Here is a 26,251-nt window from a genome sequence, read left to right as displayed (position 1 = left end):
TGGAGAAGCCCCGCCTCTAACACGGACCAGCATGGGGCGGAAAGGCGGCCCTGGAAGAGCTGCGGATGATGGATGGGGGGGGGGAGGGAAGAGCCAGCAGCGCAGGGACGGAGCAAAAACGGGGGGGGGGGGGTTGAGCCCAGGCGACGAAGGCACCACTCCAGTAAGGAGCGAGGGGCGGAGTCACAAAGCGGGCACCGCCAATGGGATGGTGTAGAAGGCGCCGCATGCAAATATGCACTGGACCTGAAGAGAAAGTTTTCTTCCCAGGTTACGCAATCGGTGAATCATACCGGAGCGACAGGGGAGGAGAGGAGGAGGCCCCGCCCATATTTACGCAATCAGAGGAGCGACGGATGTTCCCGGATGCAGGTAGGGCGCCGGACTGCGGGGAGTCGCCGGCTGAGAGGCTCTGCGGACAGGAGAGCACTGGGAGGGAGGCCCATAACAGGCGGGGGCCTGGGCCTCCCCTGCGGGTAAGGGGGCGCAGCTGTGACCCACCTCTTTCTCTCCACTGCAGGAGGACGGAGGAGCACGGCGGGGGAAGGAAGGAAGCGCTGCCTAGGAGTTGGAGGAGAGCGGGCTCAGGAGGACAGCCCTGCCCTGTCCCGACGCAGGTTCCTCGGGAGGCAGCGGGGAAAGGCCGGGAGACTCCGGGGCTGCAGAAGGGATGAGCGTAGAAGTTTCCCCGATGCAAATGACACGATCTGGCAGGAAAAGCGCTTTCTTCCCTACTTCAGCAATCGGACCAGGAGAGCCGCAGGGGGCGGTGCCAGGAGAGGAAGAGGCGGAACTTGGCCGAAAACGGGACGGAGCCCGGTCTGGCCCTCAATTTCGGATACAGAGAAGCGATGGAGAAAGAAATTCTATTAAGGGTAAGCATGCGGCCTGAGGCAGGTAGGGTGCAAGGGAATTCCCGAGAGGTTCCTCCGGAGAAGGGAGACGTGAGCAGGGAGAGGTCGGGCTCCTGAGGGTTGGTCTGATGGGTGAGGTGGACCCTGAGAGGGAAGCCCGTGGGAGGCGGAGGCTTCGGTCTGGGCTTTTCCTGCGAGGAAGGGGACGCAGTCATGACCGCCTCTCTCTCTCCCCTGCAGGAGGACGGAAAAGCCCGGCTGGGAAAGGAAAGAAGCGCTGCCTGACATCAGGAGATCCCTGTGCGGCTTCCCCGGGAGATGGCGGAGAAAGGTCGGGTGGCTCCGGCGGTGCAGGAGGGATGAGCCCAGGGGGACCCCGGAAAAGGCGGCTGCCTGGAGGGCGATGCGGGGAGCAGGAAACGTGCAGAGACACCGAGACGGTCCTGGAGGGCGTAGGGTCCTTTGGAAGACCCCGGAATCCTCAAAGGATCCAGGAGGAAGAAGAGAAATGTCTTCAAAGCGACGTAAAGGTCCACACGGGAGAGAAACCTCATAAATGCATGGAGTGTGAAAAGAGCTTCAGTCAGAGGAGCCACCTTTATAACCATCAAAGGATCCACAGACGAGGAAAACGTCATAAATGCTTGGAGTGTGAAAAGAGCTTCAGTCAGAGGAGCCACCTTTATAACCATCAAAGGATCCACACAGGAGAAAAACCTCATAAATGCATGGAGTGTGAAAAGAGCTTCAGTCAGAGGAGCCACCTTTATAACCATCAAAGGATCCACACAGGAGAAAAACCTCATAAATGCATGGAGTGTGGAAAGAACTTCAGTCAGAGTAGCCACCTTTATAACCATCAAAGGATTCACACAGGAGAGAAACCTCATAAATGCTTGGAGTGTGGAAAGCGCTTCAGTCAGAGGAGCGACCTTTATATACATCAAAGGATCCATACAGGAGAAAAACCTCATAAATGCTTGGAATGTGGAAAGAGCTTTAGTCAGAGGAGCAACCTTAATAGGCACCAAAGGATCCACACACGAGAGAAACCTCATAAATGCATGGAGTGTGAAAAGAGCTTCAGTGAGAGGAGCCACCTTTATAACCATCAAAGGATCCACACAGGAGAAAAACCTCATAAATGCATGGAGTGTGAAAAGAGCTTCAGTCAGAGGAGCCGCCTTTATAACCATCAAAGGATCCACACAGGAGAAAAACCTCATGAATGCCTGGAGTGTGGAAAGAGCTTCAGTGAGAGGAGCCACCTTTATAACCATCAAAGGATCCACACAGGAGAAAAACCTCATAAATGCATGGAGTGTGGAAAGAGCTTCAGTCAGAGGAGCCACCTTTATAACCATCAAAGGATCCACACAGGAGAAAAACCTCATAAATGCATGGAGTGTGAAAAGAGCTTCAGTCAGAGTAGCCACCTTTATAACCATCAAAGGATTCACAAAGGAGAGAAACCTCATAAATGCTTGGAGTGTGGAAAGAGCTTCAGTCAGAGGAGCGACCTTTATACACATCAAAGGATCCACACAGGAGAAAAACCTCATAAATGTTTGGAGTGTGGAAAGAGCTTCAGTCAGAGGAGCAACCTTTATACGCACCAAAGGATCCACACACGAGAAAAACCTCATAAATGCATGGATTGTGAAAAGAGCTTCAGTGAGAGGAGCCACCTTTATAACCATCAAAGGATCCACACAGGAGAAAAACCTCATAAATGCATGGAGTGTGAAAAGAGCTTCAGTCAGAGGAGCCACCTTTATAACCATCAAAGGATCCACAGAGGAGAAAAACCTCATAAATGCATGGAGTGTGAAAAGAGCTTCAGTCAGAGTAGCCACCTTTATAACCATCAAAGGATTCACACAGGAGAGAAACCTCATAAATGCTTGGAGTGTGGAAAGAGCTTCAGTCAGAGGAGCGACCTTTATACACATCAAAGGATCCACACAGGACAAAAACCTCATAAATGCTTGGAGTGTGGAAAGAGCTTCAGTCAGAGGAGCAACCTTTATACGCACCAAAGGATCCACACAGGAGAAAAACCTCATAAATGCTTGGAGTGTGGAAAGAGCTTCAGTCAGAGGGGCAACCTTTATACGCACCAAAGGATCCACACAGGAGAAAAACCTCATAAATGCTTGGAGTGTGGAAAGAGCTTCAGTCTGAAGAGCAACCTTTATACGCACCAAAGTATGCACACAGGAGAAAAACCTCATAAATGCTTGGAGTGTGGAAAGAGCTTCAGTCTGAGGAGCAGCCTTTATAGACATCAAAGGATCCACACAGGAGAAAAACCTCATAAATGCATGGAGTGTGGAAAGAGCTTCAGTGACAGGCGCAACCTTTATAGACATCAAAGGATCCACAGGGGTTAAAACCCTCATAAATGCTTGCAGTGTGGAACGAGCTTCAGTCTGAGGAGCAACCTTTATATACACCAAAGGATCCACACAGGACAAAAACCTCATAAATGCTTTGAGTGTGGAAAGAGCTTCAGTCAGAGGGGCAACCTTTATAGACATCAAAGGAGCCACACAGGAGAAAAACCTCATAAATGCATGGAGTGTGGAATGAGCTTAAGTTCGAGGAGCAGCCTTTATGTGCATCAAAGAATCCACATAGGAGAAAAAAGATTTCAATGTAAAGATTGTGGAAAAAGCTACGGTTGGAAAGTAAACCTTGACAGACATCAAAGAATCCACTCACAAAAACCGTAACAAGTTTGGAGTGTGGAAAGAGCTTCAGTCATAGATGAAAACTTTCCCAGCATGAAATAATCCATTCATGAGAAAAACCACATAAATGCCTGGACTGTGGCAAGGGTTTCCGTTCAAAAGAAAGACTTTGTTCACATCAAACAATCCATTCAGAGAAAAACCATATAAATGTTTTGTGTGTGGAAAGAGCTATATGGAGCGTAGAGGCCTCCATTGACACCAAAGAAATCAGGTGGGAGAAGAATGATAAACATGTCTGAGTGTGAGAAGTCACACCGTGTTTCTCAGAAATAGAATTGAATTGCGTATTTAATAGTGTGAATAATCACGCTAAGAATTTGTCTCGAGTGCACAAGCTCTCAGTGTACCTACAAAGCAACAGAATGATATGACATAATTATAATAATTCCAATATGAGGGTTGAGTAAAGAAGATAATAAGGGTAAATAATAGCTGCCACACCTCAGGCTGAATAATAAAGGACTTTTTCAATTGTACATGCTAAATGTTTCAACTGGCTGAAATTGTTCCTTTTCCCAAGAGACTCATGTGACTCATGATCCTATTTCCCATCTGAATGTTCTCTTTTTAATCCAACGCTCCTTTCAATTTTTATGCTTAATATTAATATATTATTAATATATTAATATTATATTTCTGTCCATATCTCTGATATAACTGAGGAGGATGATTTCTTCCAGGGTGGATTATATTTAAATCAGGTTGATTTAAATCATGAAAAAAATCACTATTAAAAAGGCTAACGGGCTGCCATGATGGATCTGAAATGACAGGTGCTCTTTAATATTATATTTATAAGCTGCTTTGGTTTCACTTCCATTTTTACTGCTTGTCCTTCCTCCTCCCACTTGGAGCCTGCTGGTACAAATGTATTTATCTCCAAACAATCATACAGTTTGTCATCATACAGATTGATTTGCAAAACAAGGAATATTCCTGCACTTTGCTTTATGATTTATCTCATGGTTACTATGAAACTGTGTGAATGTATCAGTGCAGAGCATCTTGTCTCAGCTTGAAGAGCTTGGATTCATGGAATGAATTTTTTACCAAAAATGTAAATATTGCAGAAAATAAAGCTTCACGCTACCTAACTAAGTTCCATTTCCAGCTGAATAAACTAAATTATGAATGTATCGTAAATAGAAAATTAGATTTAGATTTTTACCCCAAACACATTTTATTAAAATAAATTTGATTTTTAAAAATCCGATTTAATTTTAAACAATGTGATTTTTTTTATTTTAAAATCTATTTTTATCCATGCTGATTTTTTTCCAACTCTTACTTTGTACTTTTTTTACTGTATGGAGTATAACATAAACCTGATTTTGTGACCTGAATTCCCTCTTTTCATTAAGGGAAATCCCTTAATGCTTTAATAAGTTGCTATAAATGGTCATCCCATTCGGTGCCTAATTGGAGAAGTGTTCCCTGCCTGAATCGAAGGATAATTTGGCCCTTATTGTGCTAGGTGTGAAAGTGCTTTTCCCTGTCATTGTTTGATATAATATATGTGGGTTTTCCAAATGTCAGAACCATGAAAAACCAACTCCAGAAATCTGAAATTTCAGTCAATTGGATTCCCTCAATGGTCCCCTTGTCTTCCATCAGAAACCCCTACGAGGGACTCTCTAAGGCCAACAAAGCTTGGCGAAATACCAGCCATATTCTCAAAGGGCTCCACCCTTTTAGCCTTAAACCTGGCTTTTCCCCAGGTGCTGGGAGATCAGACAATGAGAAGTTGGCGTGGATTGATGCCAATCTTTGTTGGTTTCTATTTTCTATGTTTTAATGCGTTGCATAGTTTTTACAACTGCTTTTTGTGGGCTGCACAGAGTTGACTGAAAGATGAGCAGTTATAAGAATGTTTTAAATGAATAAAACTCATTAGGAACCAATTTGTTCTCCCACTAGTTACATACGCTAGTTGTTTCCCAGTTATAAGGATAGTGAAAGTCCCCCATTACTATGCTTTCTGTTCATCAACTAAACCGGCGTCCACCTTCCTTCAAACAGACAGAGGCGCCTGCAGAAGTCCCCGCGGGGCTCCTGTGCTAATTGTACATTATGTCCAGTCAGAAATTAAGAACCTTCTTGGATGAGAAGCAAAAGACCTTCAAAGCAAAACCAGAAAGTCACGTCTCTGGGATGACCTGGATGACGGAGAAGCTCCATAGACGTTCAGGATATTCCCAGTCAAGTGGGAATATGCTGCGTTTGGGGCAGCTGGTCCACACACTCACCAGAGCCCTTTTACAACACATAATGGAAAAAAGAGTCCTGAGATTTCACAGGGTTGACACTTGTTGGTGTGGAAGAAAAGTGACTGAATCTGATGTGCTGCTTCGGATACCGCAGAGTCTCTTCCCAGGAGGTAACACAGCGCTTGTGGAGAGGATGCCTCGTGTCCCAGACAATCCTGCGGAAGCTGCTCAAGCATCGTTTCTGGCTGATTAGGAACCAGTTCGATTATTTCTGGGTCTGAAAGTTCTTCAGTGGGATGAGACCATTTATTTTGAATGTGAAAATTCCCACATTTATATCTTCTGAGTTTGCAACCTTTTATATGATGTCAGGGTAAAATAAAAACCAACACTGCCACTTTCTTGCCTAGGAGTACCTGTAAAGATCTAGGACTACCTGCAGAGTTTGGGGGCAAGATAACCAACCTTCCTGAACAATAACCGTAAAAGACATCCAGAGACAGTAAGCAGGGTTGAGTCAACAACAAGTCTCTGAGCCCCTCCCCCCTCTTCCCCCAACAACAACCCTGTGAGGTGGGCTGGACCGAAAGAGCGGCTGCCCCATACTTGAACTCAGGGTCTCTTCCTTCTCCCCCCATTCCTTCATTACTGGATCCCCTTTATAGGCGGCTATAAGGCCTCCGCCCCAGAAGAGCCCCTGAGCTCCCCCCACCTCAATAGGGAGGAAAGAGGGGAAGAAGGACCCCAAAGATCAAAGGGAGCCCTCGCCCTCCGGAACCATAGCAACCATCTAAAGTGCGCAGGCGCAATTTGGCTGGTTGAAGGAAGTCGGACTCCTATGGGTCCCTTTGGGGAGGGCGGTGTTTGGCAGGAGGAGTCCTTGGGGCGGTTCCTCCAAAGGAAAAGGCGGAACTTTTGGAGTAAAAGGGCATGAAGCCTCCACTTCCGGAAAAGAACGGGCAACGAGGGAGCTGCTCTCTCTCCTGAAGGAGGACGGAGGAGCCCGGCGGGGGAAAGAAGGAAGCGCCGGCGAGAGGAGGATGAGGAGGAGAGCGGGCTCCGGGTAGCAGCCCTGCCCGGTCCCACCGCGGCTTCCTGGCCAAGTGTAGGTTTTGTTTGCCTAAAGTCACTTGCATCAACTCTATTATAGGCCTAGGCACAGGAAGGAAGGAAGGGAGGGAGGGAGGGAGGGAGGGAAGGAAGGAAGGAAGGAAAGGAAGTGAGGGAGGGAAGGAAGTGAGGGAGGGAAGGAAGGAAGGGAAGGAAAGGGAGGGAGGGAAGTGAGGGAGGGAAGGAAGGGAAGGAAGGAAAGGAAGTGAGGGAGGGAAGGAAAGGAAGGAAGGAAGGAAAGGAAGGAACGAAGGAAATGGAGGGAGGGAAGGAAGGAAGGGGAGGGAGGGAAGGAAGGAAGGAAGGAAGGAAGGAAGGAAGGAAAGGAAGTGAAGGAGGGAAGGAAGGGAAGGAAGGAAAGAAGGAAAGAGAGGGAGGGAAGGAAGGAAAGAAAGAAAGGAAGGCAGGAAGGAAGGATGGATGGAAGGAAAGAAAGGGAGGGAAGGAAGGAAGCGAAGGGAAGCATACAAGCAAGCAAGCAAGCACCACGTGAGAGGAGGAGGAGGAAAGCGGGCAGCCCTGAGCAGTCCTGGGAGATGGCAGGGAAAGGCCGGGAGGCTCTGGGGTGCAGGAGGGATGAGACCAGGGGGACCCCAGGAAAGGTCGATGTGGGGAGGAGGAAATGGACGGAGACCCCGGGACGGTCCTGGGGGATGGCGGGTCCTTCGGAAGAGCCCGGAATACCCAAAGGATCCACTCAGGAGAAAAGGAATATCAATGCAGGGAATGTGAAAAATCCTTCAAAAGAAATTGCCACCTTCAAAGGCATCTCGGGATCCACGCAGGACAGAAACCATTGAAATGCCTGGAGTGTGGAAAGAGCTTCACTGAGGCTTCAGGCCTCCATCATCATCCCAAAATCCATACTGGGGAGAAGCCCTATAAATGCCCCGAATGTGGCAACAGCTTCAGTACGAGAAGAGACCTGCAGAGACATGAAAGGATTCACACAGGAGAAAAACCACATAAAAACCACATTTTCCAAGTGTGGAAAGCGCTTCAATCGGATGGGGATTAGCCCAAGTTATCATTGTTTCTTTTACGTTTTCCTCTTTAAACAATATATTTAATTATATCATTAATTTAATACTTAATATTTATATATCCTTTTAATTTGAAACAAATGGCTGTTCAGTCTATTGTAAAAAACATCTAGGGATGAAGCATCCACAAGTGTGTGATCCTGTTGCTTCACATTTTAGGCTTCATCATGAAATGATATTAAGATACAGAAGGATCTTGACAAACTTGAACATTGGGCACTATCTAATAAAATGAAATTCAATGGTGAAAAGAGTAAGGTTCTACATTTAGGCAACAAAAATGGAATGCACAGGTACAGTATAGGTGGTACCTTGCTCAGTAGTAGTAACTGTGAAAGGGATCTTGGAGTCCTAGTGGACAACCATTTAAATATGAGCCAGCAGTGTGCAGCAGCTGCCAAAAAAGCCAACGCAGTCCTAGGCTGCATCAACAGAGGGATAGAATCAACATCACGTGAAGTGTTAATGCCGCTTTATAATGCCTTGGTGAGGCCACACTTGGAATACTGCATACAGTTCTGGTCGCCACGATGTAAAAAAGATGTGGAGACTCTATAAAGAGTGCAGAGAAGAGCAACAAAGATGATTAGGGGACTGGAGACTAAAACATATGAAGAACTGTTGCAGGAACGGTATGTTTAGCTTAAGAGAAAGAAGGACTAGGGGAGACATGATAGCAGTCTTCCAGTATCTCAGGGGTTGCCACAAAGAAGAGGGAGTCAAACTATTCTCCAAGGCACCTGAGGGTAGAACAAGAAGCAATGGGTGGAAACTAATCAAGGAGAGAAGCAACTTAGAACTGAGGAGAAATTTCCTGACAGTTAGAACAATTAATCAGTGGAACTGCTTGCCTCCAGAAGTTGTGAATGCCCCAACACTGGAAGTCTTTAAGAAGATGGTGGATAGCCATTTGCCTGAAACGGTATAGGGTTTCCTGCCTAGGCAGGGGGTTGGACTAGAAGACCTCCAAGGTCCCTTCCAACTCTACTATTGTATTGATATATTAGCTTTTACCATGGCAGTCTGCACCTGTTTTTTAAGTTTAAGAATGCATGTTTTCCCCTTCCTGACTAAGGCTCTTTATTTTAAGATGTGAGATGTTGCTTTTTCAGCCACTACACCACAGAGTATTCTGAGTGTCTAAATACACCTGCAACTTTCAAGAGAGACACAAACCCAGCTGGGAAAGACTAAGACATCAATTTGTCACATGTGGACTTTTATCTGGAATCAACGTTTTCTGCTGTTCAAACATCAGAAGCAAACAGTGCATTTAATTATTTGTTTTCAATTTTTATTAGTTTATCATAGCATAAAATATAAAACAAAGAAAAATACAAGTTTAGGGTAAAATAGTGGAGGAAGAGAGGAGAGAGTCCGATAGAGGGGAAATGATTAATTTCCTCGACTCCTTTAATGCAGTAGAATAAATAGCATTCAACTTTTTATTTTTATATAATACATAGTTTCTGTAGCATCAAATCAAATTGACAAAACCCAAAATCAAAGTTTTTCCCCCACCTTAAGCCCAAAGTCCAAAAGTGGTTTCCAAGTAGAAACAAAATTATGTCCTAAAATCAGTCCGTTTAGCCGCCTCTGCTAACTCCATCAACTTTTGCAGCCATTATGGCCAGTTCCACAGCAAACTGGGAGCGCCTGAGAGGGGAGAAAGTGTGGGGAGCTTGGTGGGGGAGGTGGGGCAGAGAAAGGGCAGGACAAACGACCCCCATTCCCCCCCTCCCCTCCAACACGGACCAGCATGGGGCGGAAAGGCCGCCCTGGAAGAGCTGCGGAGGGGGGATGGGGGGGATGGGAAGAGCCAGCAGCGGAGGGACGGAGCCAAAGCGGGGGGGGGCGAGGGGGGTGAGCACAGGCGACGAAGGCACCACTCCAGTAAGGAGCGAGGGGCGGAGTCACAAAGCGGGAACCGCCAATGGGATGGCGGAGAAGGCGCCGCACGCAAATATGCACCGGACCCGAAGAGAAAGTTTTCTTCCAAGGTTACGCAATCAGTGAATCATGAGGGAGCGACTGGGGAGGAGGAGGAGGCCCCACCCACATTTACGCACTCAGAGGAGCGACGGAAGAAGGTCTGGGGTTAGGCGACGGAAGTTCCCGGATGCAGGTAGGGCGCTGGACTGCGGGGGGTCGCCGGCTGAGAGGCTCTGCGGACAGGAGAGCCCTGGGAGGGAGGCCCGTGACAGGCGGGCGCTGGGGCCTCCCCTGCGGGTAAAGCGGCGCAGCCGTGACCCACCTCTTTCTCTCCGCTGCAGGAGGACGGAGGAGCCCGGCGGGGGAAGGAAGGAAGCGTCGCCAAGGAGTTGGAGGAGAGCGGGCTCCGGAGAACAGCCCTTCCCGGTCCCGACGCAGCTTCCCCAGGAGGCGGCGGGGAATGGCCGGGAGGCTCCGGGGCTGCAGGAGGGATGAGCGTAGAAGTTTCCCCGATGCAAATGACACGATCTGACTGGAAAAGCGCTTTCTTCCCGACTTCTGCAATCGGACCAAGAGAGCTGCAGGGGGCGGTGCCAGGAGAGGAAGAGGCGGAGCGTGGCCAAAAACGGGACGGAGGCCGGTCTGGTCCTCAATTTCGGATACAGAGAAGCGACGGAGAAAGAAAATCTATTAAGGGTAAGCATGCGGCCTGAGGCAGGTAGGGCACAAGGGATTTGCCGAGAGGTTCATCTGGAGAAGGGAGACGTGAGCAGGGAGAGGTCGGGCTCCTGAGGGTTGGTCTGATGGGTGAGGTGGACCCTGGGAGGGAAGCCCGTGGGAGGCGGAGGCTTTGGCCTGGGCTTTTCCTGCGAGGAAGGGGGCTCAGTCGTGACCGCCTCTCTCTCTCCCCTGCAGGAGGACGGAAAAGCCCGGCTGGGAAAGGAAAGAAGCACTGCCTGACATCAGGAGATCCCTGTGCGGCTTTCCCGGGAGACGGCGGAGAAAGGTCGGGTGGCTCCGGCGGTGCAGGAGGGATGAGCCCAGGAGGACCCCGGAAAAGACGGCTGCCTGGAGGGCGATGCAGGGAGCAGGAAACGTGCAGAGACACCGAGACAGTCCTGGAGGGCGGAGGGTCCTTTGGAAGACGCCGGAATCCCCACAGGATCCAGGAGGAAGAAGAGAAATATCTTCAAAGACACCTAAAGGTCCACACGGGAGAGAATCCTCATAAATGTCTGGAGTGTGGAAAGAGCTTCAGCCAGAGGGGCAACCTTTATACACATCAAAGGATCCACACAGGAGAAAAACCTCATAAATGCATGGAGTGTGGAAAGAGTTTCAGTCAGAGCAGCAGCCTTTATACACATCAAAGAATCCACACAGGAGAAAAACTTCATAAATGCATGGAGTGTGGAAAGAGTTTCAGTCAGAGGAGCCACCTTTATAACCATCAAAGGATCCACACAGGAGAAAAACCTCATAAATGCATGGAGTGTGAAAAGAGCTTCAGTCAGAGGAGCCACCTTTATAACCATCAAAGGATCCACACAGGAGAAAAACCTCATAAATGCATGGAGTGTGAAAAGAGCTTCAGTCAGAGTAGCCACCTTTATAACCATCAAAGGATTCACACAGGAGAGAAACCTCATAAATGTCAGGAGTGTGGAAAGAGCTTCAGTCAGAGGAACCACCTTCATCAACACCAAAGGATCCACACAGGAGAAAAACCTCACAAATGCCTGGAGTGTGGAAAGAGCTTCAGTGAGCAGAGCAACCTTTATAAACATCAAAGGATCCACACAGGAGAAAAACCTCATAAATGCCTGGAATGTGGAAAGAGCTTCAGTGAGCGGAGCAACCTTTATAAACATCAAAGGATCCACACAGGAGAAAAACCTCATAAATGCCTGGAATGTGGAAAGAGCTTCAGTGAGCGGAGCAGCCTTTATAATCATCAAAGGATCCACACAGGGGAAAAACCTCATAAATGCCTGGAATGTGGAAAGAGCTTCAGTGAGCGGAGCAGCCTTTATAAACATCAAAGGATCCACACAGGAGAAAAACCTCATAAATGCCTGGAGTGTGGAAAGAGCTTCAGTCAGAGGGGCAACCTTTATACACATCAAAGGAGCCACACAGGAGAGAAACCTCATAAATGCCTGGAGTGTGGAAAGAGCTTCAGTCAGAAGACCAGCCTTTATAAACATCACAGGATCCACACAGGAGAGAAACCTCATAAATGCCTGGAGTGTGGAAAGAGCTTCAGTCAGTGGGGCAACCTTTATACACATCAAAGGAGCCACACAGGAGAAAAACCTCATAAATGCCTGGAGTGTGGAAAGAGCTTCAGTCAGAGGGGCAACCTTTATAAGCATCAAAAGAGCCACACAGGAGAAAAACCTCATAAATGCCTGGAGTGTGGAAAGAGCTTCAGTCAGAGGGGCAACCTTTATACACATCAAAGGATCCATTCGGGAGAAAAAACACATAAATGCCTGGAATGTGGAAAGAGGTTCAGTTGGAGGAGCACCCTGTGTAGACATCAAAGGATCCACTGGGGAGAGAAAGGGAAGAAATGCCTGGATAGCAGAGGGTCCTTTGGAAGACATGGGAATCCCCAAAGGATCCAGGAGGGAGGAAAGAAATTTCAATGCCTCAAATGTGGAAAGAGCTTCAAAAGAAATAATGTTCTTAAAATGCATCTGAGTATCCACTCAGGAGAGAAACCCCATAAATGCCTGGAGTGTGGGAAGAGCTTCAGTCACAGGAACAACCTTTATAGACATCAAAGGATCCACACAGGAGAAAAATCTCATAAATGCCTGGAGTGTGGAAAGAGCTTCAGTCAGAGGAGCAGCCTTTATAGACATCAAAGGATCCACTGGAGAGAGACACCGAATATATGCCTGGAGGACCTAGGATCCTTGGGAAGATCCTGGGTTTCCCAAAAGGATTCAGGAGGGAGAAAATAAATATCAGTGCCCAGAATATGAAAAATCTTTCAAAACTAATGGACATCTTCAAAGGCATCTAACAATCCACACAGGAGAAACACCTTCAATCAGAGGGGAAATCTTTACATGCATCAAAGGATCCACACAGGAGAAACACCTCATAAATGGCTGGAGTGTGGAAAGAGCTTTAATCGGAGGGGAAATCTTTACATGCATCAAAGGATCCACACAGGAGAAAAACCTCATAAGTGCCTGGAGTGTGGAAAGAGCTTCAGTTGGAGGAGCAGACTTTTTAGACATCAAAGGATCCACTGGAGAGAGAAAGCGAATTAATAGCTGGAGGGCGGAAGGTCCTTTGGAATCTCCAGGAAACCCCCGAAGGCTCCACAAGAGAGGAAGGAAGCACAAATGCCCAGAATGTGAAAAATCCTTAAAAAACAACAACAGAGATCTTGAAAGGCATCTAAGTATCCACACAGGAGAAAGGAAATAGCAGTGCTCGGAATGTGCAAAATCCTTCAAAAGGAAAGACCATCTTGAAAGATATCAAAGGATCCTTTCGGGAGAAAAACGTTATAAGGAATGTGGAAAGAGATTCAGTCATAGCAGCAGCCTTTATACACATGAAATAATCCATTCAGGGGGGAAACCATATGAATACCTGGAATGTGGAAAGAGTTTTAGATACAAGAGAAGCCTTAATAGGCATCAAAGAATCCATTCATTAGAGGAAAACCGCATAAATGCCTTGAGCGTGGAAAGACCTTTACTGAGTGTAGTAGCCTCCATCAACACCAAAGAACTCATGTGGGTAAAATATGATAAACATGCCTGAGCGTGAGAAGCCCTTCAATCACACTGTATCTGAGGAATTGAATTGAATTGTATATTTAATTTGGCCAAGTGTGAATAGACACAATAGGAATTCACCTTGGGTGCACAAGCTCTCGGTGTACAAAAAAGCAACAGAATAGTAATATTCATGATACTGTTAATAATTCCAAGAGGAGGATTTTTTTATCTTTACTCCAAATGAGTAAAGAAGATATTAAGAAGGGTAAATAATAACTGCCAATTAAGGGACTTTCTCAAGCTGAATAATAAAGGATTTTTTCAATTGTGCCTGGTACACGATTCAACCGACTGAAATTGTACCTTTTCACAACAGACTTACGTGACTCTTGATGACATTTCCCATGTGAATGTTCTTTTAATGCAAGGCTCATTTCAGTGGTTTTGATTAATATTATGGGATGTTACTGTACATGTCTCTTATGTAACTGTAAGTGCACAGGATGATTTCTTGCATGCAATCAACTCTTGTTTTCTACTTTTTCTACTTTATGGAGTATAAAATTTTGTGTCCTGGATTCCTCCTTTTCATTGAGGGAAATCACTTTGCTACAATACTCTAATAAATTGTATTTAAATGATCATTTCATTTGGTGCCTAATTGGATTAAGTGTGCCGTGGCTGAAACTAGAGCTAATTTGGCCTTCATTGTTATGGGTGTGAAAGTGCTTCTCCCTGCCATTGTTTGATACAATTATATGGGTTTTCCAAAGATTGATACTATGCAAGTGCGTAGCTGCACTGGTGAGGGGGTCCTTGCCACCTGCAAGGACCGGGGGGAGGCTTGCTTCTCCGGGGACCCTCGCGAGGGTGCGTGCCATCAGCACGGGGGCACCTGGCTCAAGAACTACTCGACACCATGAAGTCCTCGAGGTGGGGTGCACACAGATTGCTCTGTCCGACCCCTTTTATTAGGAAGCTTACAGATACACAAAGGAATAGCATTCTATTGGTCAGAGTCAAGCATAAGCATAGATAACTACTATCACGTATACAGAAACATACTACACACAGCTTCTTCATGGTCATATGATTTACAGGAAATCTTGTAAATGTTCAGGAATAGAAACTTATAGAAAAACGAAACTTATCTTGTACTTGGGCCTAGCTTCAATCCAGGCCAGTGATCGCTACATTTCCTCTGTTTTTATTTTCTTAAAGCAATTCAAAACCAGGGGCTTTCGATGCCTCCAGAGTGCAGGTCTGAGGTAGCAGGCTGAGACCCTTCGGTTCCAACCTACCGCTCTCACCAAACACCTCTTTGGCATCTAGTTCCCCCTCTAAGTCGCTCTCATTATCAAGGAAATTTAAAAGTGGTTGTTTGACATCGTCACCTGAATGTTTAACCACATGACTAAGAAATTGAACCGTTTTACGTGTTTCAGCAACATCATCATCCAAATTTTGTAAGCGATTCTTTAAGAATTTAAGCAGTCTTCCCAGCACACATGGTCCTATTGTACAAACAAAAAGGAGGAATATTACGGGGCCTATGATGGCAGAAAGCAAAATAGTCAACCAAGGGGAAAGAGTAAACAGACCTTGATACCAACTATGTGTTGCTTGCCTTTCCCTTTCTCGTTCTTTAAGGCGTTTGCTCAATTCTGCCATAGAGTCAAGTACAATACCTGAGCTGTCTGTATAAAAGCAGTTTCAAAAAATAGTGAGAGGGGGCCATGACATCAATAAATTGAGAGTTGGAAAAAACAGATATCTTAGGCAACAAGTGGACCTGGATACAAAAGGAGCGTTGTTGTTGAAGAATGTCTCCTTGGACACAGGCAGTGGCTCCTGTAGAGCAAGCCCAAATGGAGCCATTGGTGGGAATAAAAAAATATCCTGTAAAATAATTTGAAAAATCAGCAGTGGGGTTGGAAGAAAACAAAGGCACCCAACCCCCATGAATACCAGATGACTGGACAGAAGAAGACATCCGAGATTTAGGCAAATAAATCATACATTGATGATATAAATCTGTAGAGGCATTAATACAATATTGTAAATAATTAGAGGGAACATAGCCTATACAACAACCCTGACCAATAATAGAAGAAACAGTAATAGAAGAGTTACTCCAGCGACAGGTGGTATCTGAAGTAGCATTAGTAAAGGATAAAGGTGAGCCAATGGCCTCATAAAATGGTGGTTGGGAAGAAAGGCACATCCAACACTCCGGATCAGCATTAGGAAAGGCATGACTGTTATTAAGAGCAAAATAAGAGGAAGAAATAAGAGACAATAAAGCTTATTACTTAAAAATATACAGTTAACTACTTTAGCACATGTTACATTTTCAGGAACTGCTACTATCAATATATACAAAGCAATTGCATCAGAGGGAGGATCATAAGCAATTAATCCTCAATGAAAGATAGTCTTATAATTCGAACCAATGAAGTGTTGAATTACTGCAGGCAAAATTCAAACAGGATCCAAACGTAGAAAGCAAATGTTTCATGTACAGTTCAAGTCAGTGTGTGTGATGTTAGTTGCACCCATAGATTTTTATTGTAGTCACTGTTCAAATGAGTTTTTTGGTGAGATGACAAAACAAGTAAACATAAACAAATAATGACTAATGATGACTAAGAACTTGGCAAAAATGGCAGCACATAAGTTGTCGTGTCGTTGTTTCAGCACTGCTTTGGTGGTTTTTGGTTTTTCATATCACTGGACAGCTGTTTTGGCAAGATCGTATTGGCCACTGTGCTGTCTGTAAAGTCATCTTGGTCATCTCTGGAACTGGATTTGAGAACTGGTCATATACTAGAATCCACAAAGATCTGTAGAAGCAAACACAGCATGTCCTCGTCCCCCTTGCGGGGGAGGCAAACAAACTTTTTAAATCTATTATGTTACCTATGCCAAATTAGCCAAATTGGGGTACACCAAATTGTTAGGTACCCAAAATCCCTCTTTTTTTATTTGTTTGAAAAAACAGTCCTTAAAGGACCAAGTAACACGTTCCACAATGGCTTAACCTGTGGAATTGTAAGGAAAAAAACCCCAAAAATTTAAAACAATGTTCCAATTAATACAAAATTACAAAAAGGCCAATGAAAAATAGGCCAGGCCATTATCAGTCTTTAAAAGGAAAAGTTTGCCCAAGGCAATAAAGGCTGAAAAAAAAATAAGAAAATATGGCGAAAAATTAAAAAATAAATAATACAATAATAATACAATAGTAGAGTTAAAAGGGACCTTGGAGGTCTTCTAGTCTAACCCCCTGACTAGATAAATACATTTAGTTTTAAAGAGCGAAAAAAAAGAAACATAGGTGACATCTATTTGCCATAGTGATTAAAGGCCAAATTATAAAAATTAACTTCCTTGTCCCCAGAGGGGGATGCCCCAAAACACTGGGGGCAAGATGAAACAATTTGTTTGGCCTGGTTGAGTGGCATATGACAAAATTGTGCCAGTCCCCAGGCATTTTGATAAAAAAAATAATCAAAAATAAATCTGAAAAAAAAAGCATAGTTTAAAAAAATACCTAGAAAATTAAAAATAAATTGACACACATAATGAAAATCAGAAATATAGTTAAAAAGCTTGTTAAAAAAAGATGTGAAAAGTTAAAATAGCAACAGACAATTTTTAGTGTTGCAAGAACAACAGTATTGCAAGGTAGGAAACTTTCATGAGAGTCCTTATAAGCAATTTCACCCTCCATCCAAAAAAACAGTCTTATGAAAGCAGAGAATCGAAAACAATAGACAAGCAAGAAAGTCATACAGACCACATAGTCAGTTAAAGCACACTAAAAAAAAGTTATTCTAAAACAAAATTAAAAATCAAATTTTGGAATAGGAAAAATAATATTAATTAAATCAGTTCAATTTCTACAACAAACCCAAGGTTATTAAGTCCACAACTGCCTAAAAAATAATAATAATGGCAAAACATTTTAAAACGGAGCCTTTTTATCTTTTAAAAAAAAACATCAAAAGAATTAGCTGACAAGTTACGCAAACCACAAATGGAATGCTCAAGATCTCATTAATCTTTTCAGCTGTAGCAAGGGCACGAAAAAAAAAATCAAATAAAAAACTTTAAGTAGCGGCAAACACAGACGGACGAACCCAAATAAAGATTCCCCAATAGCTGCCATAAATTAATTAGCAAAATAACTCCGTGTTCATTTAAACAAAAAAAAATTTGGAGCAAAAAAATTTATAACATTTCATGCAGTTATGCTTTACTGGAACAATCTGCAATTCATACAATACAATACAATAACAGAGTTGGAAGGGACCCTAAAGGTCCTCCAGTCCAACCCCCCTGCCTAGGCAGGAAACCCTATACCGTTTCAAACAAATAACCATCCAACATCCTCTCAAAGATCTTCAATGTTGGGGCATTTACAACCCCTGGAAACAAGCCGTTCCACTGACCAACTGCTCTAACTGTTAGGAAATCTCTCCCCAGCTCCAAGCCATCTCTCTCCTTGACCCTTACTCCTTCTTTCTCTCAAGCTAAACATATCCAGTTCCTGCAACCTCACATCAATCACCTTCGTTACCCTTCTCTGCGCTCCTTCCAATAAAAAATCATGTTTTATTTTTAAAAGCCAATTGGGTTATAATCATCAAAACCAATAATTGCTCTCCAGCATTCAAACGTAACATTTCCCTTTGCTAATTTCACCAACAATTGCATTTGAGCCTCAAAATTATCTCTGTTGTTTTCCTGCAATATATTAAACCGATACAGGCTCTTTCAAAAAAGGGAGGAGGTGGGGGGGGGAGGGAACATTTCAAAAGAAAAGAATGTGGACATCCCGAAGAGGAGGAGGTGGGGGGAGGTAAGAGGCAGACACACAAAGTCAGACTTTTCTTGCGAAGCAGGGCAAGGAAGAATAGAAAAAAGCAATCCTTTAAACTAATTATTTCATGATCTTGTGGAATAAATTTAGGTGGAGAGGCAGAAAACATATGTTTATTCCCCTCCTCTTTTGCTAATTGTTTCTCTAACCATGGATGAGCTGAAAAATTAACATCTCCATGAAGAGTTGAGAGGCCAATTGAAAATAATTTTGGAGAAAGAATTTTTACTTGATAGATAACACTTTTGCAGGGGCTCTTTGTGTCTTGTGGAAATAAATCCCAATCTTCCACATAGACATTTTTATGGAGCCTTTTCCAGATAAGCCGGACATTGTTTTTCTAAGTACTAGAAAAATTTACTTAAAGAAACTTTAGAAAGAGGATAGATAGTGGTGCCGTTAATTTTTTGCAAGCAATTTTTCTTCTCCACCAAGGTGAAAAGTTCGTCCCTGTACTGACGAAACTTTGAAAAGTGATGAGCCCATACTTACGATGATCAAGCCTTTGCCAGGTGCGTAAGACGGGGGGTGAAGGCGACGCAGACCTAGACAGGAATCACGTCGGGGTCACCAGTTGCGTAGCTGCACTGGTGAGGGGGTCCTTGCCACCTGCAAGGACCGGGGGGAGGCTTGCTTCTCTGGGGACCCTCGCGAGGGTGCGTGCTATTTGCACGGGGGCACCTGGCTCAAGAACAACTCGACACCATGAAGTCCTCGAGGTGGGGTGCACACAGATTGCTCCGTCCGACCCCTTTTATTAGGAAGCTTACAGATACACAAAGGAATAGCATTCTATTGGTCAGAGTCAAGCATAAGCATAGATAACTACTATCACGTATACAGAAACATGATACTACACACAGCTTCTTCATGATTTACAGGAAATCTTGTAAATGTTCAGGAATAGAAACTTATAGAAAAACGAAACTTATCTTGTACTTGGGCCTAGCTTCAATCCAGGCCAGTGATCGCTACATGCAAGACCAGCCCCAGATATCTGAAACTCCTGTCAATTGGATTCTCTCAATGGTCCCTTTGTCTTCCAGCAGAAATCGGTAAAGGGACCCTCTAAAGCCAACAAAGCTTTGCGAGGTACTAGTCATATTCTCAAATGGCCTCCACCCTTTTAGCCTTAAACACCTGGCTTTTCCCCAGACGCTGGGAGATCAGACAATGAGAAGTTGGCATGGATTGACGCCAGTCTTTAGTTTGTTGGTTTTTATTTTCAATGTTTTGTGTTTTAATGTGTTGTGAAGTTTTTAAAACTGCTTTTTGTGAGCTGCACAGAGCTGACGGAAAGGTGGGCAGTTATAAGAATGTTTTCAATGAATAAGACTCATTAGGGACCTGTTTGATCTCCCACTAGGTGCAGAGACTAGGGACTCCGCCGTTGGCTGGATAGTGAAAGTCCCCCATTACTTTGCTTTCTATTCATCAGCCAAAACGGCGTCCACCTTCCTTCAACCAGACAGAGGGTGCAAATCCCTACTCCTGTGTGGAGGTGAGGCAAGGAGCTCCCTTTGATCTTTGGGGTCTTGTCTTCTCCCCATCCGCCTCCTCCCCTGCATTCAGGAGGTTGAGGGCTCTTCTGGCTGTGCCTTTCCCCCCATCCGGCATCCCTCCATAGACAAGGTGGGGGGAGGTCTGTAGGGGCATCCAGGCAGGCGAGGGCTGAAGGGTCTGCAGATTTGGCATTTGAATGTTCTCGTTTTGCACTAAAGACCTGAGCCCAGTGAGGTCCTCAAGGTGTTTCAAGACATATGTCAGAAGTTCCCTTCTCAGCTAATTTCGATATTATTGGCACTAGTACTGATTAATCTAGGATAATATAAGCAATAACTATAAACATTCTACCCTTAGAGTTATCAAAATAGATTATTAGATTAATAGAAAGTTAGGAGTATTATAAATGTGACATACACACACACACACACACATATATATATACAGTGATAAACCGAAGAGTCTCTCACATTATCACATTATCCCTATGACAGCTGTTCCTATATAACACACGAACTAATCAATATATAGAGTTTACTACACCCTATCACTATTTAAAATTGATATTTGAGTAGAGGTAGAGGGAAGAGGAGAGGGAGAAGGAGGAAGGTAGGCAGGAAGGAAGGAAGGAAGTAGGAAGGGAGGGAGGGAGGAGGGAGGAAGGGAGGAAGAAAGAAAGAAAGAAGGAAAGAAATGTGGGAACAAGGTCCCCATGGTATATGTGCAGATCAGTTTTCCTGATTGGAACACATATATGGAATTTGGGACTGGAATAAATTGAGTAGTAAATGCGGGTTGAGATGGATGCCCACTGGGAGGGCCCAAATTAGAAAGCTGTGTTTGCAATGACAATAGCAATGCTTAGATCTTAACAGGAACTTTCAAACTGAGGAAGTTACTAGCTGCATAGGAAACACGTGGTAAAAGCGCTTAAGCAGGTATAGCTAAAAATAACCATATTAGGCATAACGCTGTATTTTAACCAATAATAAATTAGGATGCTTTTATTTCCTTATCGGCTCTTAATAAAAGCAGGCTTCAGATAACGTTCTGGGCCACTCGTGTATCAAGAAACCTTGTGTGTTGTCTTCATTATGAGTGGTCCACTCTTTGTGGGAAGGCAAAACCCGCAACTGGTGACCCCGACGTGATTCTTCAGAATCAGTCTCGGACCGTCTGTACCTACTCGCCTGGAAGAGGCTGGCCTTCCGACCTGTCTGAAACACGACCGGTTTCTCGTAAGTATAGACGGAAGATTCTCTCATGGGCAAGTTTGTACATTTGCAAGAGTTGAGAGAATCAACCGAATCCTCCACTAAAATTGCCTCAAATGGAGGGAAATATCTCCCTCGTTTGACAAAAAAGGAGTTAATTGGCCTTCTGTCTTAAATTTGGAAACAGTGTCCATAAAAATTCGACTTGGACAAAATTGGGGGAATATTTCCATGCGGCTCTTAGAGCCCCAGTCCTAATTTTGACTACGTGGCGCGTAGTCATGGAATGATTCATTATAAATTTGATAATCAGGTGCCTGCAGAAGCAATACCTCCCCTGTACGATTCTGCAATGGCTTGCGCTCATAGTAACTGCTTTATTACAGCAAACCTCAAGAAAAGTGTTATTTTAAAAGAGAGTGTAAAAATCCAAGGAGGGGCATGTCTGTAACATCTCGCCCTCTCTTTCATCAGGGATCAAAACCCTAGTACAAAATGATTTATGTGTCTCTATTTTTTCTCCCTGTCTTCCCAGAAAAGGGAGCCGGTCGTTTTAAAAAAACAAATTTTTTCCTTTCCTCTCACCCCCCTCTTTTTCTCTGGTGAGAAGGCAGGAGGGGGGGGGGCTGTGTTCTTTTCACCATTTTTTTTTCTTTTCTCTCCCTGACGTCTCAGCCTGAGAAAGGCGGGGTAAAGGGTGATATTAGATGCCTGCATTTGCAGGTTTACTATCTTGGCTCAGGAATGCAACTTTGCCTTCTGAAAAGTTTGATATTCTCATAATATTTCAGAGTATTGACTCAAATTACCTTATTTAGATTGTTTTATTTTTGAAGCTGTTTTTTTTCTCTTTTATGTTTTTATGTTTGCGCGCACTTTGTATGTTTAACAGATGTCCCGTTTGTTTGTTTAATTGTTTGTTGGTCTGTTGTTTGTTTGTCTGTCGGCAGCGCTAGTTGCTGCCCTATTAGGAATTCTTACAGATATGACTTAGAAATTACAATATGTAGTCAGAGAGAGTGAGTAACATTTTTGTTTGAATCCAGCTCAGTTTAGAAGGAAATTTGGAAGGACAATCAGATATTGGTGCTGAAATGGAGATGTTAGCTTTGGCAGTTGGAGGTTGTTTTGGTTCCAAATCAATGTGCATTTTGTACAGTAACTGGTCATTGGAAGAGAGGATTTCAGATAAGTGAGAGGAAGTCAGAGATATGTTTTTGAGGACGAAAAATGAGGATGCCCGAGATGAACTTTCTCTGAAATTGGCTTATGAAAATGGTAATAGGGATTGTCAAAAGGTTCTTCAACCTATAGCAAATCGTCCCGGGGTTACTTTAGCTGATTTCCTTCAGGCTTGTCGCATCGTGGGTACAACTGACCACAAGATGGGGGCTCTTGCTGCTGCGTTGCAACAAAATGGCGCGTTTCCTGCTTCTTCTTCATCTGCTTCTTCCCGCCCTACCGGAAATTGTTTAAATTGTGGGAAACCTGGTCATTTCAAGGTTTAGTGCCGCGCCCTTGGGGGCGGTGCAAACAGGAACAATCTACAAAGAAGCTCCAAACCAAAAACTGCACCTTTCCTCTGGAACTCTCCTTTCAACCCTTTAAGCAAAAAATATCTCTCTCCTTCTATTGAACCTACCTTGCTGTCCTTTTTCTTTCCCTACAAACTCTTATTTCAAAAAGACAACACTCCTTTCATGTTTCTCACATCAGAAGCCATCAGCCTTTTCAAAGGCATTTATGAAACAATTTGATCTCTCTTCAACAGAAGCGGCTGCAATCATTCAACAATGCCCCACATGCAGTCATCAAGCACATTCAGTGCCTATGGGAGTAAATCCCAGGGGCACTGAATCCTGACAGATCTGGCAAATGGATGTCACCCAATATGCTTCATTTGCCCCGTGGAAATATCTACATGTTTCCATTGACACTTATTTTGGTTTCATGATCAACCACTACATTCGTACCTTTGCAACGTTGGGACGCCCAATTGAACTGGAAACAAACTCAACATCAGTACTGCCTTTGCAGACTTTTGTGACAAGTGGTCTAACACACACAAAATTGGCTTGCCCTGTGGTTCTCATGGCCAGGGAATTGCAGAGCGAGCTAATTAGACTCACAAACATGCCCTGAATAAATCAAAAGGAAAAATGCCTCGGCCTCCCAGCCCTGCAAAACAAAACTCAACCCTTGTTTAATTTACTTTGAATCAATTGAATTTTTCAATTTCTAATTCGACCGCTTATCAGAAGCATTTTCAACAAAAAACAAGTTTGCCTCTTCATCTGGTATATTTACACCAATTACCAGACAAAACATGGTTAGGACCGATTACTTTAATTACTTGGGGGTGGGGCTAGGATGCTGTGTTTACATCTACAGGGTCCAGCCAAAGATGTCGTGCCACCAACCCCTGGCTCCTATCCCAGAGATGGCAACGGTGACTCTACACCAACCCGATTCTGTCATGCCAGTCATCCAGTGACATGGGGAGATGTGAAGAATTTAACCACCAAAGCGCACCCGAGAATTTGTGTGCTGCAATTTTTGTGTTTGCTTGATAATAACTGTACTTTGGCATCAGCAGCTGTCATATCACCCAGACATTCACTTGAACAACACATGAAACAAGACTTATATGTACAGCTTGCATACATCACACAAACTGATGCCTTTTGTTTGTCTGAAGTGTATATATGAAAAATTTGCTTTCTACATGTTTAATTCCAAAACCACCTCTCACGTTGGCCCAGGGTCAGGTTTATGCTTTGTATAGACAACTGCAGGGATATCCCTCTCCTGATAATAGCTCCTTTTCTAGCCCTTTGTAAGAAGATGACTTTACAAACCATCACACTATGAACAAAACTTACTCAGTGACACTTTTTATCTCATTTCCTGCGGAATTGTGCATCAAACGGAATAATTCTGCCACAAGGAAGCTCTCGGACATTACAAACCCTGCACAAAAATCCTTCCACTGCCTGGCACCTGCCCTGAGGAACCATGGTCTCCAACAATCCTGTGCAAACATGGAAGGGGATAATAATAATAATAAATAAATTGAATTTATTAGCCGCTCCCTTTCCAAGTAGGACTCGGGGCGGCGTACAATGGAGCATATAAAACATGGAAGAAATATAAAACACATAGACATACATACATACAAAACACGCATACACATACACGGACACGGACACGGAGGAGGTAACCAATTACATCATATAGACAATTAAAATCAGCATTAAAATACCCCAATTGTAAGAACCCAATATGCAATTAAAATTTAACGTTTAAAAGACAATTAAAAAACAGTTAGGAGGAATAAGAAAATTAGGATTGAGCCAGGCCAGATAATTGAAAGAGATGGACCTCTCTGATGCCTTTAGTGGATGGTGGCCAAAATTGCCTGGTTTGCAAACTGTAGTTGCGCTTATTGGAATGATTGCTTTAGGCTGCATAATATTACCCTGTGTTTTGCCAATCTTTGTTCGTACTATCTCCAATAGTTTGTCATTATTAGCTGAAAAAAGGGTAACAGCACGAGTTTATGCGTTGCTACACACTCATGGCTCCTATCAACTCCTGCCTCAGGAAGATGAGGTGTCTGCAAAAGTTCCCCTCACCTTAGACAGTGAGGACGAGAACAAAGACACCACTGACCAAGCCTCTGGCAACATCTCTTCCTTCAAACATCCTTGCATTTCAGGTAGTGACTCTGAACAAGAGGATCGCTTCTAATAAAACAAAAACAGAGGAGATGTGGGAACAAGGTCGCCATGGTATATGTGCAGATCACTTTTCCTGATTGGAACACATATATGGAATTTGGGACTGGAATAAATTGAGTAGTAAATGCGGGTTGAGATGGATGCCCACTGGGAGGGCCCAAATTAGAAAGCTGTGTTTGCAATGACAATAGCAATGCTTAGATCTTAACAGGAACTTTCAAACTGAGGAAGTTACTAGCTGCATAGGAAACACGTGGTAAAAGCGCTTAAGCAGGTATAGCTAAAAATAACCATATTAGGCATAACACTGTATTTTAACCAATAATAAATTAGGATGCTTTTATTTCCTTATACGCTCTTAATAAAAGGGGGGTTCAGATAATGTTCTGGGCCACTCGTGTAATCAAGAAACCTGTGTGTTGTCTTCATTATGAGTTAGCCCACTCTTTGCGGGGGGGGCAAACCCGGAAAGAAAGAAAGAAGGAAGGAAGGAAGGAAAGAAAGAAAGAAAGAAAGAAAGAAAAAGAAAGAAAGAAAGAGAAAGAAAGAAAGAAAGAAAGAAAGAAAGAAAGAAAGAAAGAAAGAAAGAAAGAAAGAAAGAAGGGGGACTGGAGAAAGTCACGAGGGAGAAAAGTAAGTGGGAGTTCTGGGGAAAAACTAAAGTAGGGATCCAACTCCTACAAAAAATGACAAGTAGCAAAATTTTACGATTTTATTTGGAGCCTGAAAGAGCTGCCGGTGGATCTGGGGCTGAAAGAGCCTGCGGAAGATCGGGGACTGCAAGAGCTCCAGGTAGATCGGGGCCTGCAAGAGCTGCAGGTAGATCGGGACCTGGAAGGGTTGCCGTTAGATTGGGGACTGAGCATGCGGTAGACCGGGACCGGCAAGAGCATGGGGTAGACCGGGACCTGCAAGAGCCTGGCCGAGCTGCTGGTGGATCGGGGCCTGCAAGACCTGCTGGTAGATCGGGGCCTGAACGAGCATACGGTGGACCGGGACTTGCAAGAGCGTGGAAGGTCTGCTGGTAGATCGGGGCCTGCAAGGTCTGCTGGTAGATCGGGGCCTGGAAGGAAGCTGCCGGTAGATCGGGGACTGAACGAGAATGCTGTGGATTGGGACATACATGAGCATGCGGTAGACCGGGGCCTGCAAGAGCCGCTGGCAGATCGGGGCCTGAAAGAGTATGCGGTAGATCGGGGCCTGAAAGAGGTGTCGGTAGATCAGAGCATGTACAGCAAGGCTTGAGGCCTTTCACCCCCTC

General features: G+C 44.3%; 2 protein-coding genes and 1 long non-coding RNA gene across 3 annotated transcripts in view; all 3 read left to right on the top strand.

Moving 5' to 3' along the window:
- LOC309399629 (uncharacterized protein) overlaps positions 1-26,251 on the top strand; it is a 234,878-nt gene that overhangs the window by 177,235 nt on the left and 31,392 nt on the right. The window lies entirely within an intron of this gene.
- LOC309399652 lies at positions 170-1,367 on the top strand. Its single transcript, XR_014176547.1, has 3 exons — positions 170-372; positions 521-875; positions 1,095-1,367. It is a non-coding gene; the product is annotated as an uncharacterized lncRNA (long non-coding RNA).
- On the top strand, positions 9,913-26,235 carry LOC309399342 (uncharacterized protein; the record flags this gene model as incomplete). Its single annotated transcript, XM_081967078.1, has 6 exons — positions 9,913-10,095; positions 10,244-10,598; positions 10,818-11,142; positions 24,769-24,968; positions 25,688-25,809; positions 25,906-26,235. Exons 1-6 carry the CDS (start codon positions 10,090-10,092, stop codon positions 26,233-26,235), a joined length of 1,338 nt encoding a protein of 445 aa, XP_081823204.1. The 5' UTR covers positions 9,913-10,089.

This window comes from Natrix helvetica (assembly GCF_964273705.1).
Source record: "Natrix helvetica genome assembly, chromosome: 15".
Lineage (NCBI taxonomy): Eukaryota > Metazoa > Chordata > Lepidosauria > Squamata > Natricidae > Natrix > Natrix helvetica.
Note: the sequence above shows the minus strand (reverse complement) of the source record. Positions and strands in the feature narration are given on the sequence as shown.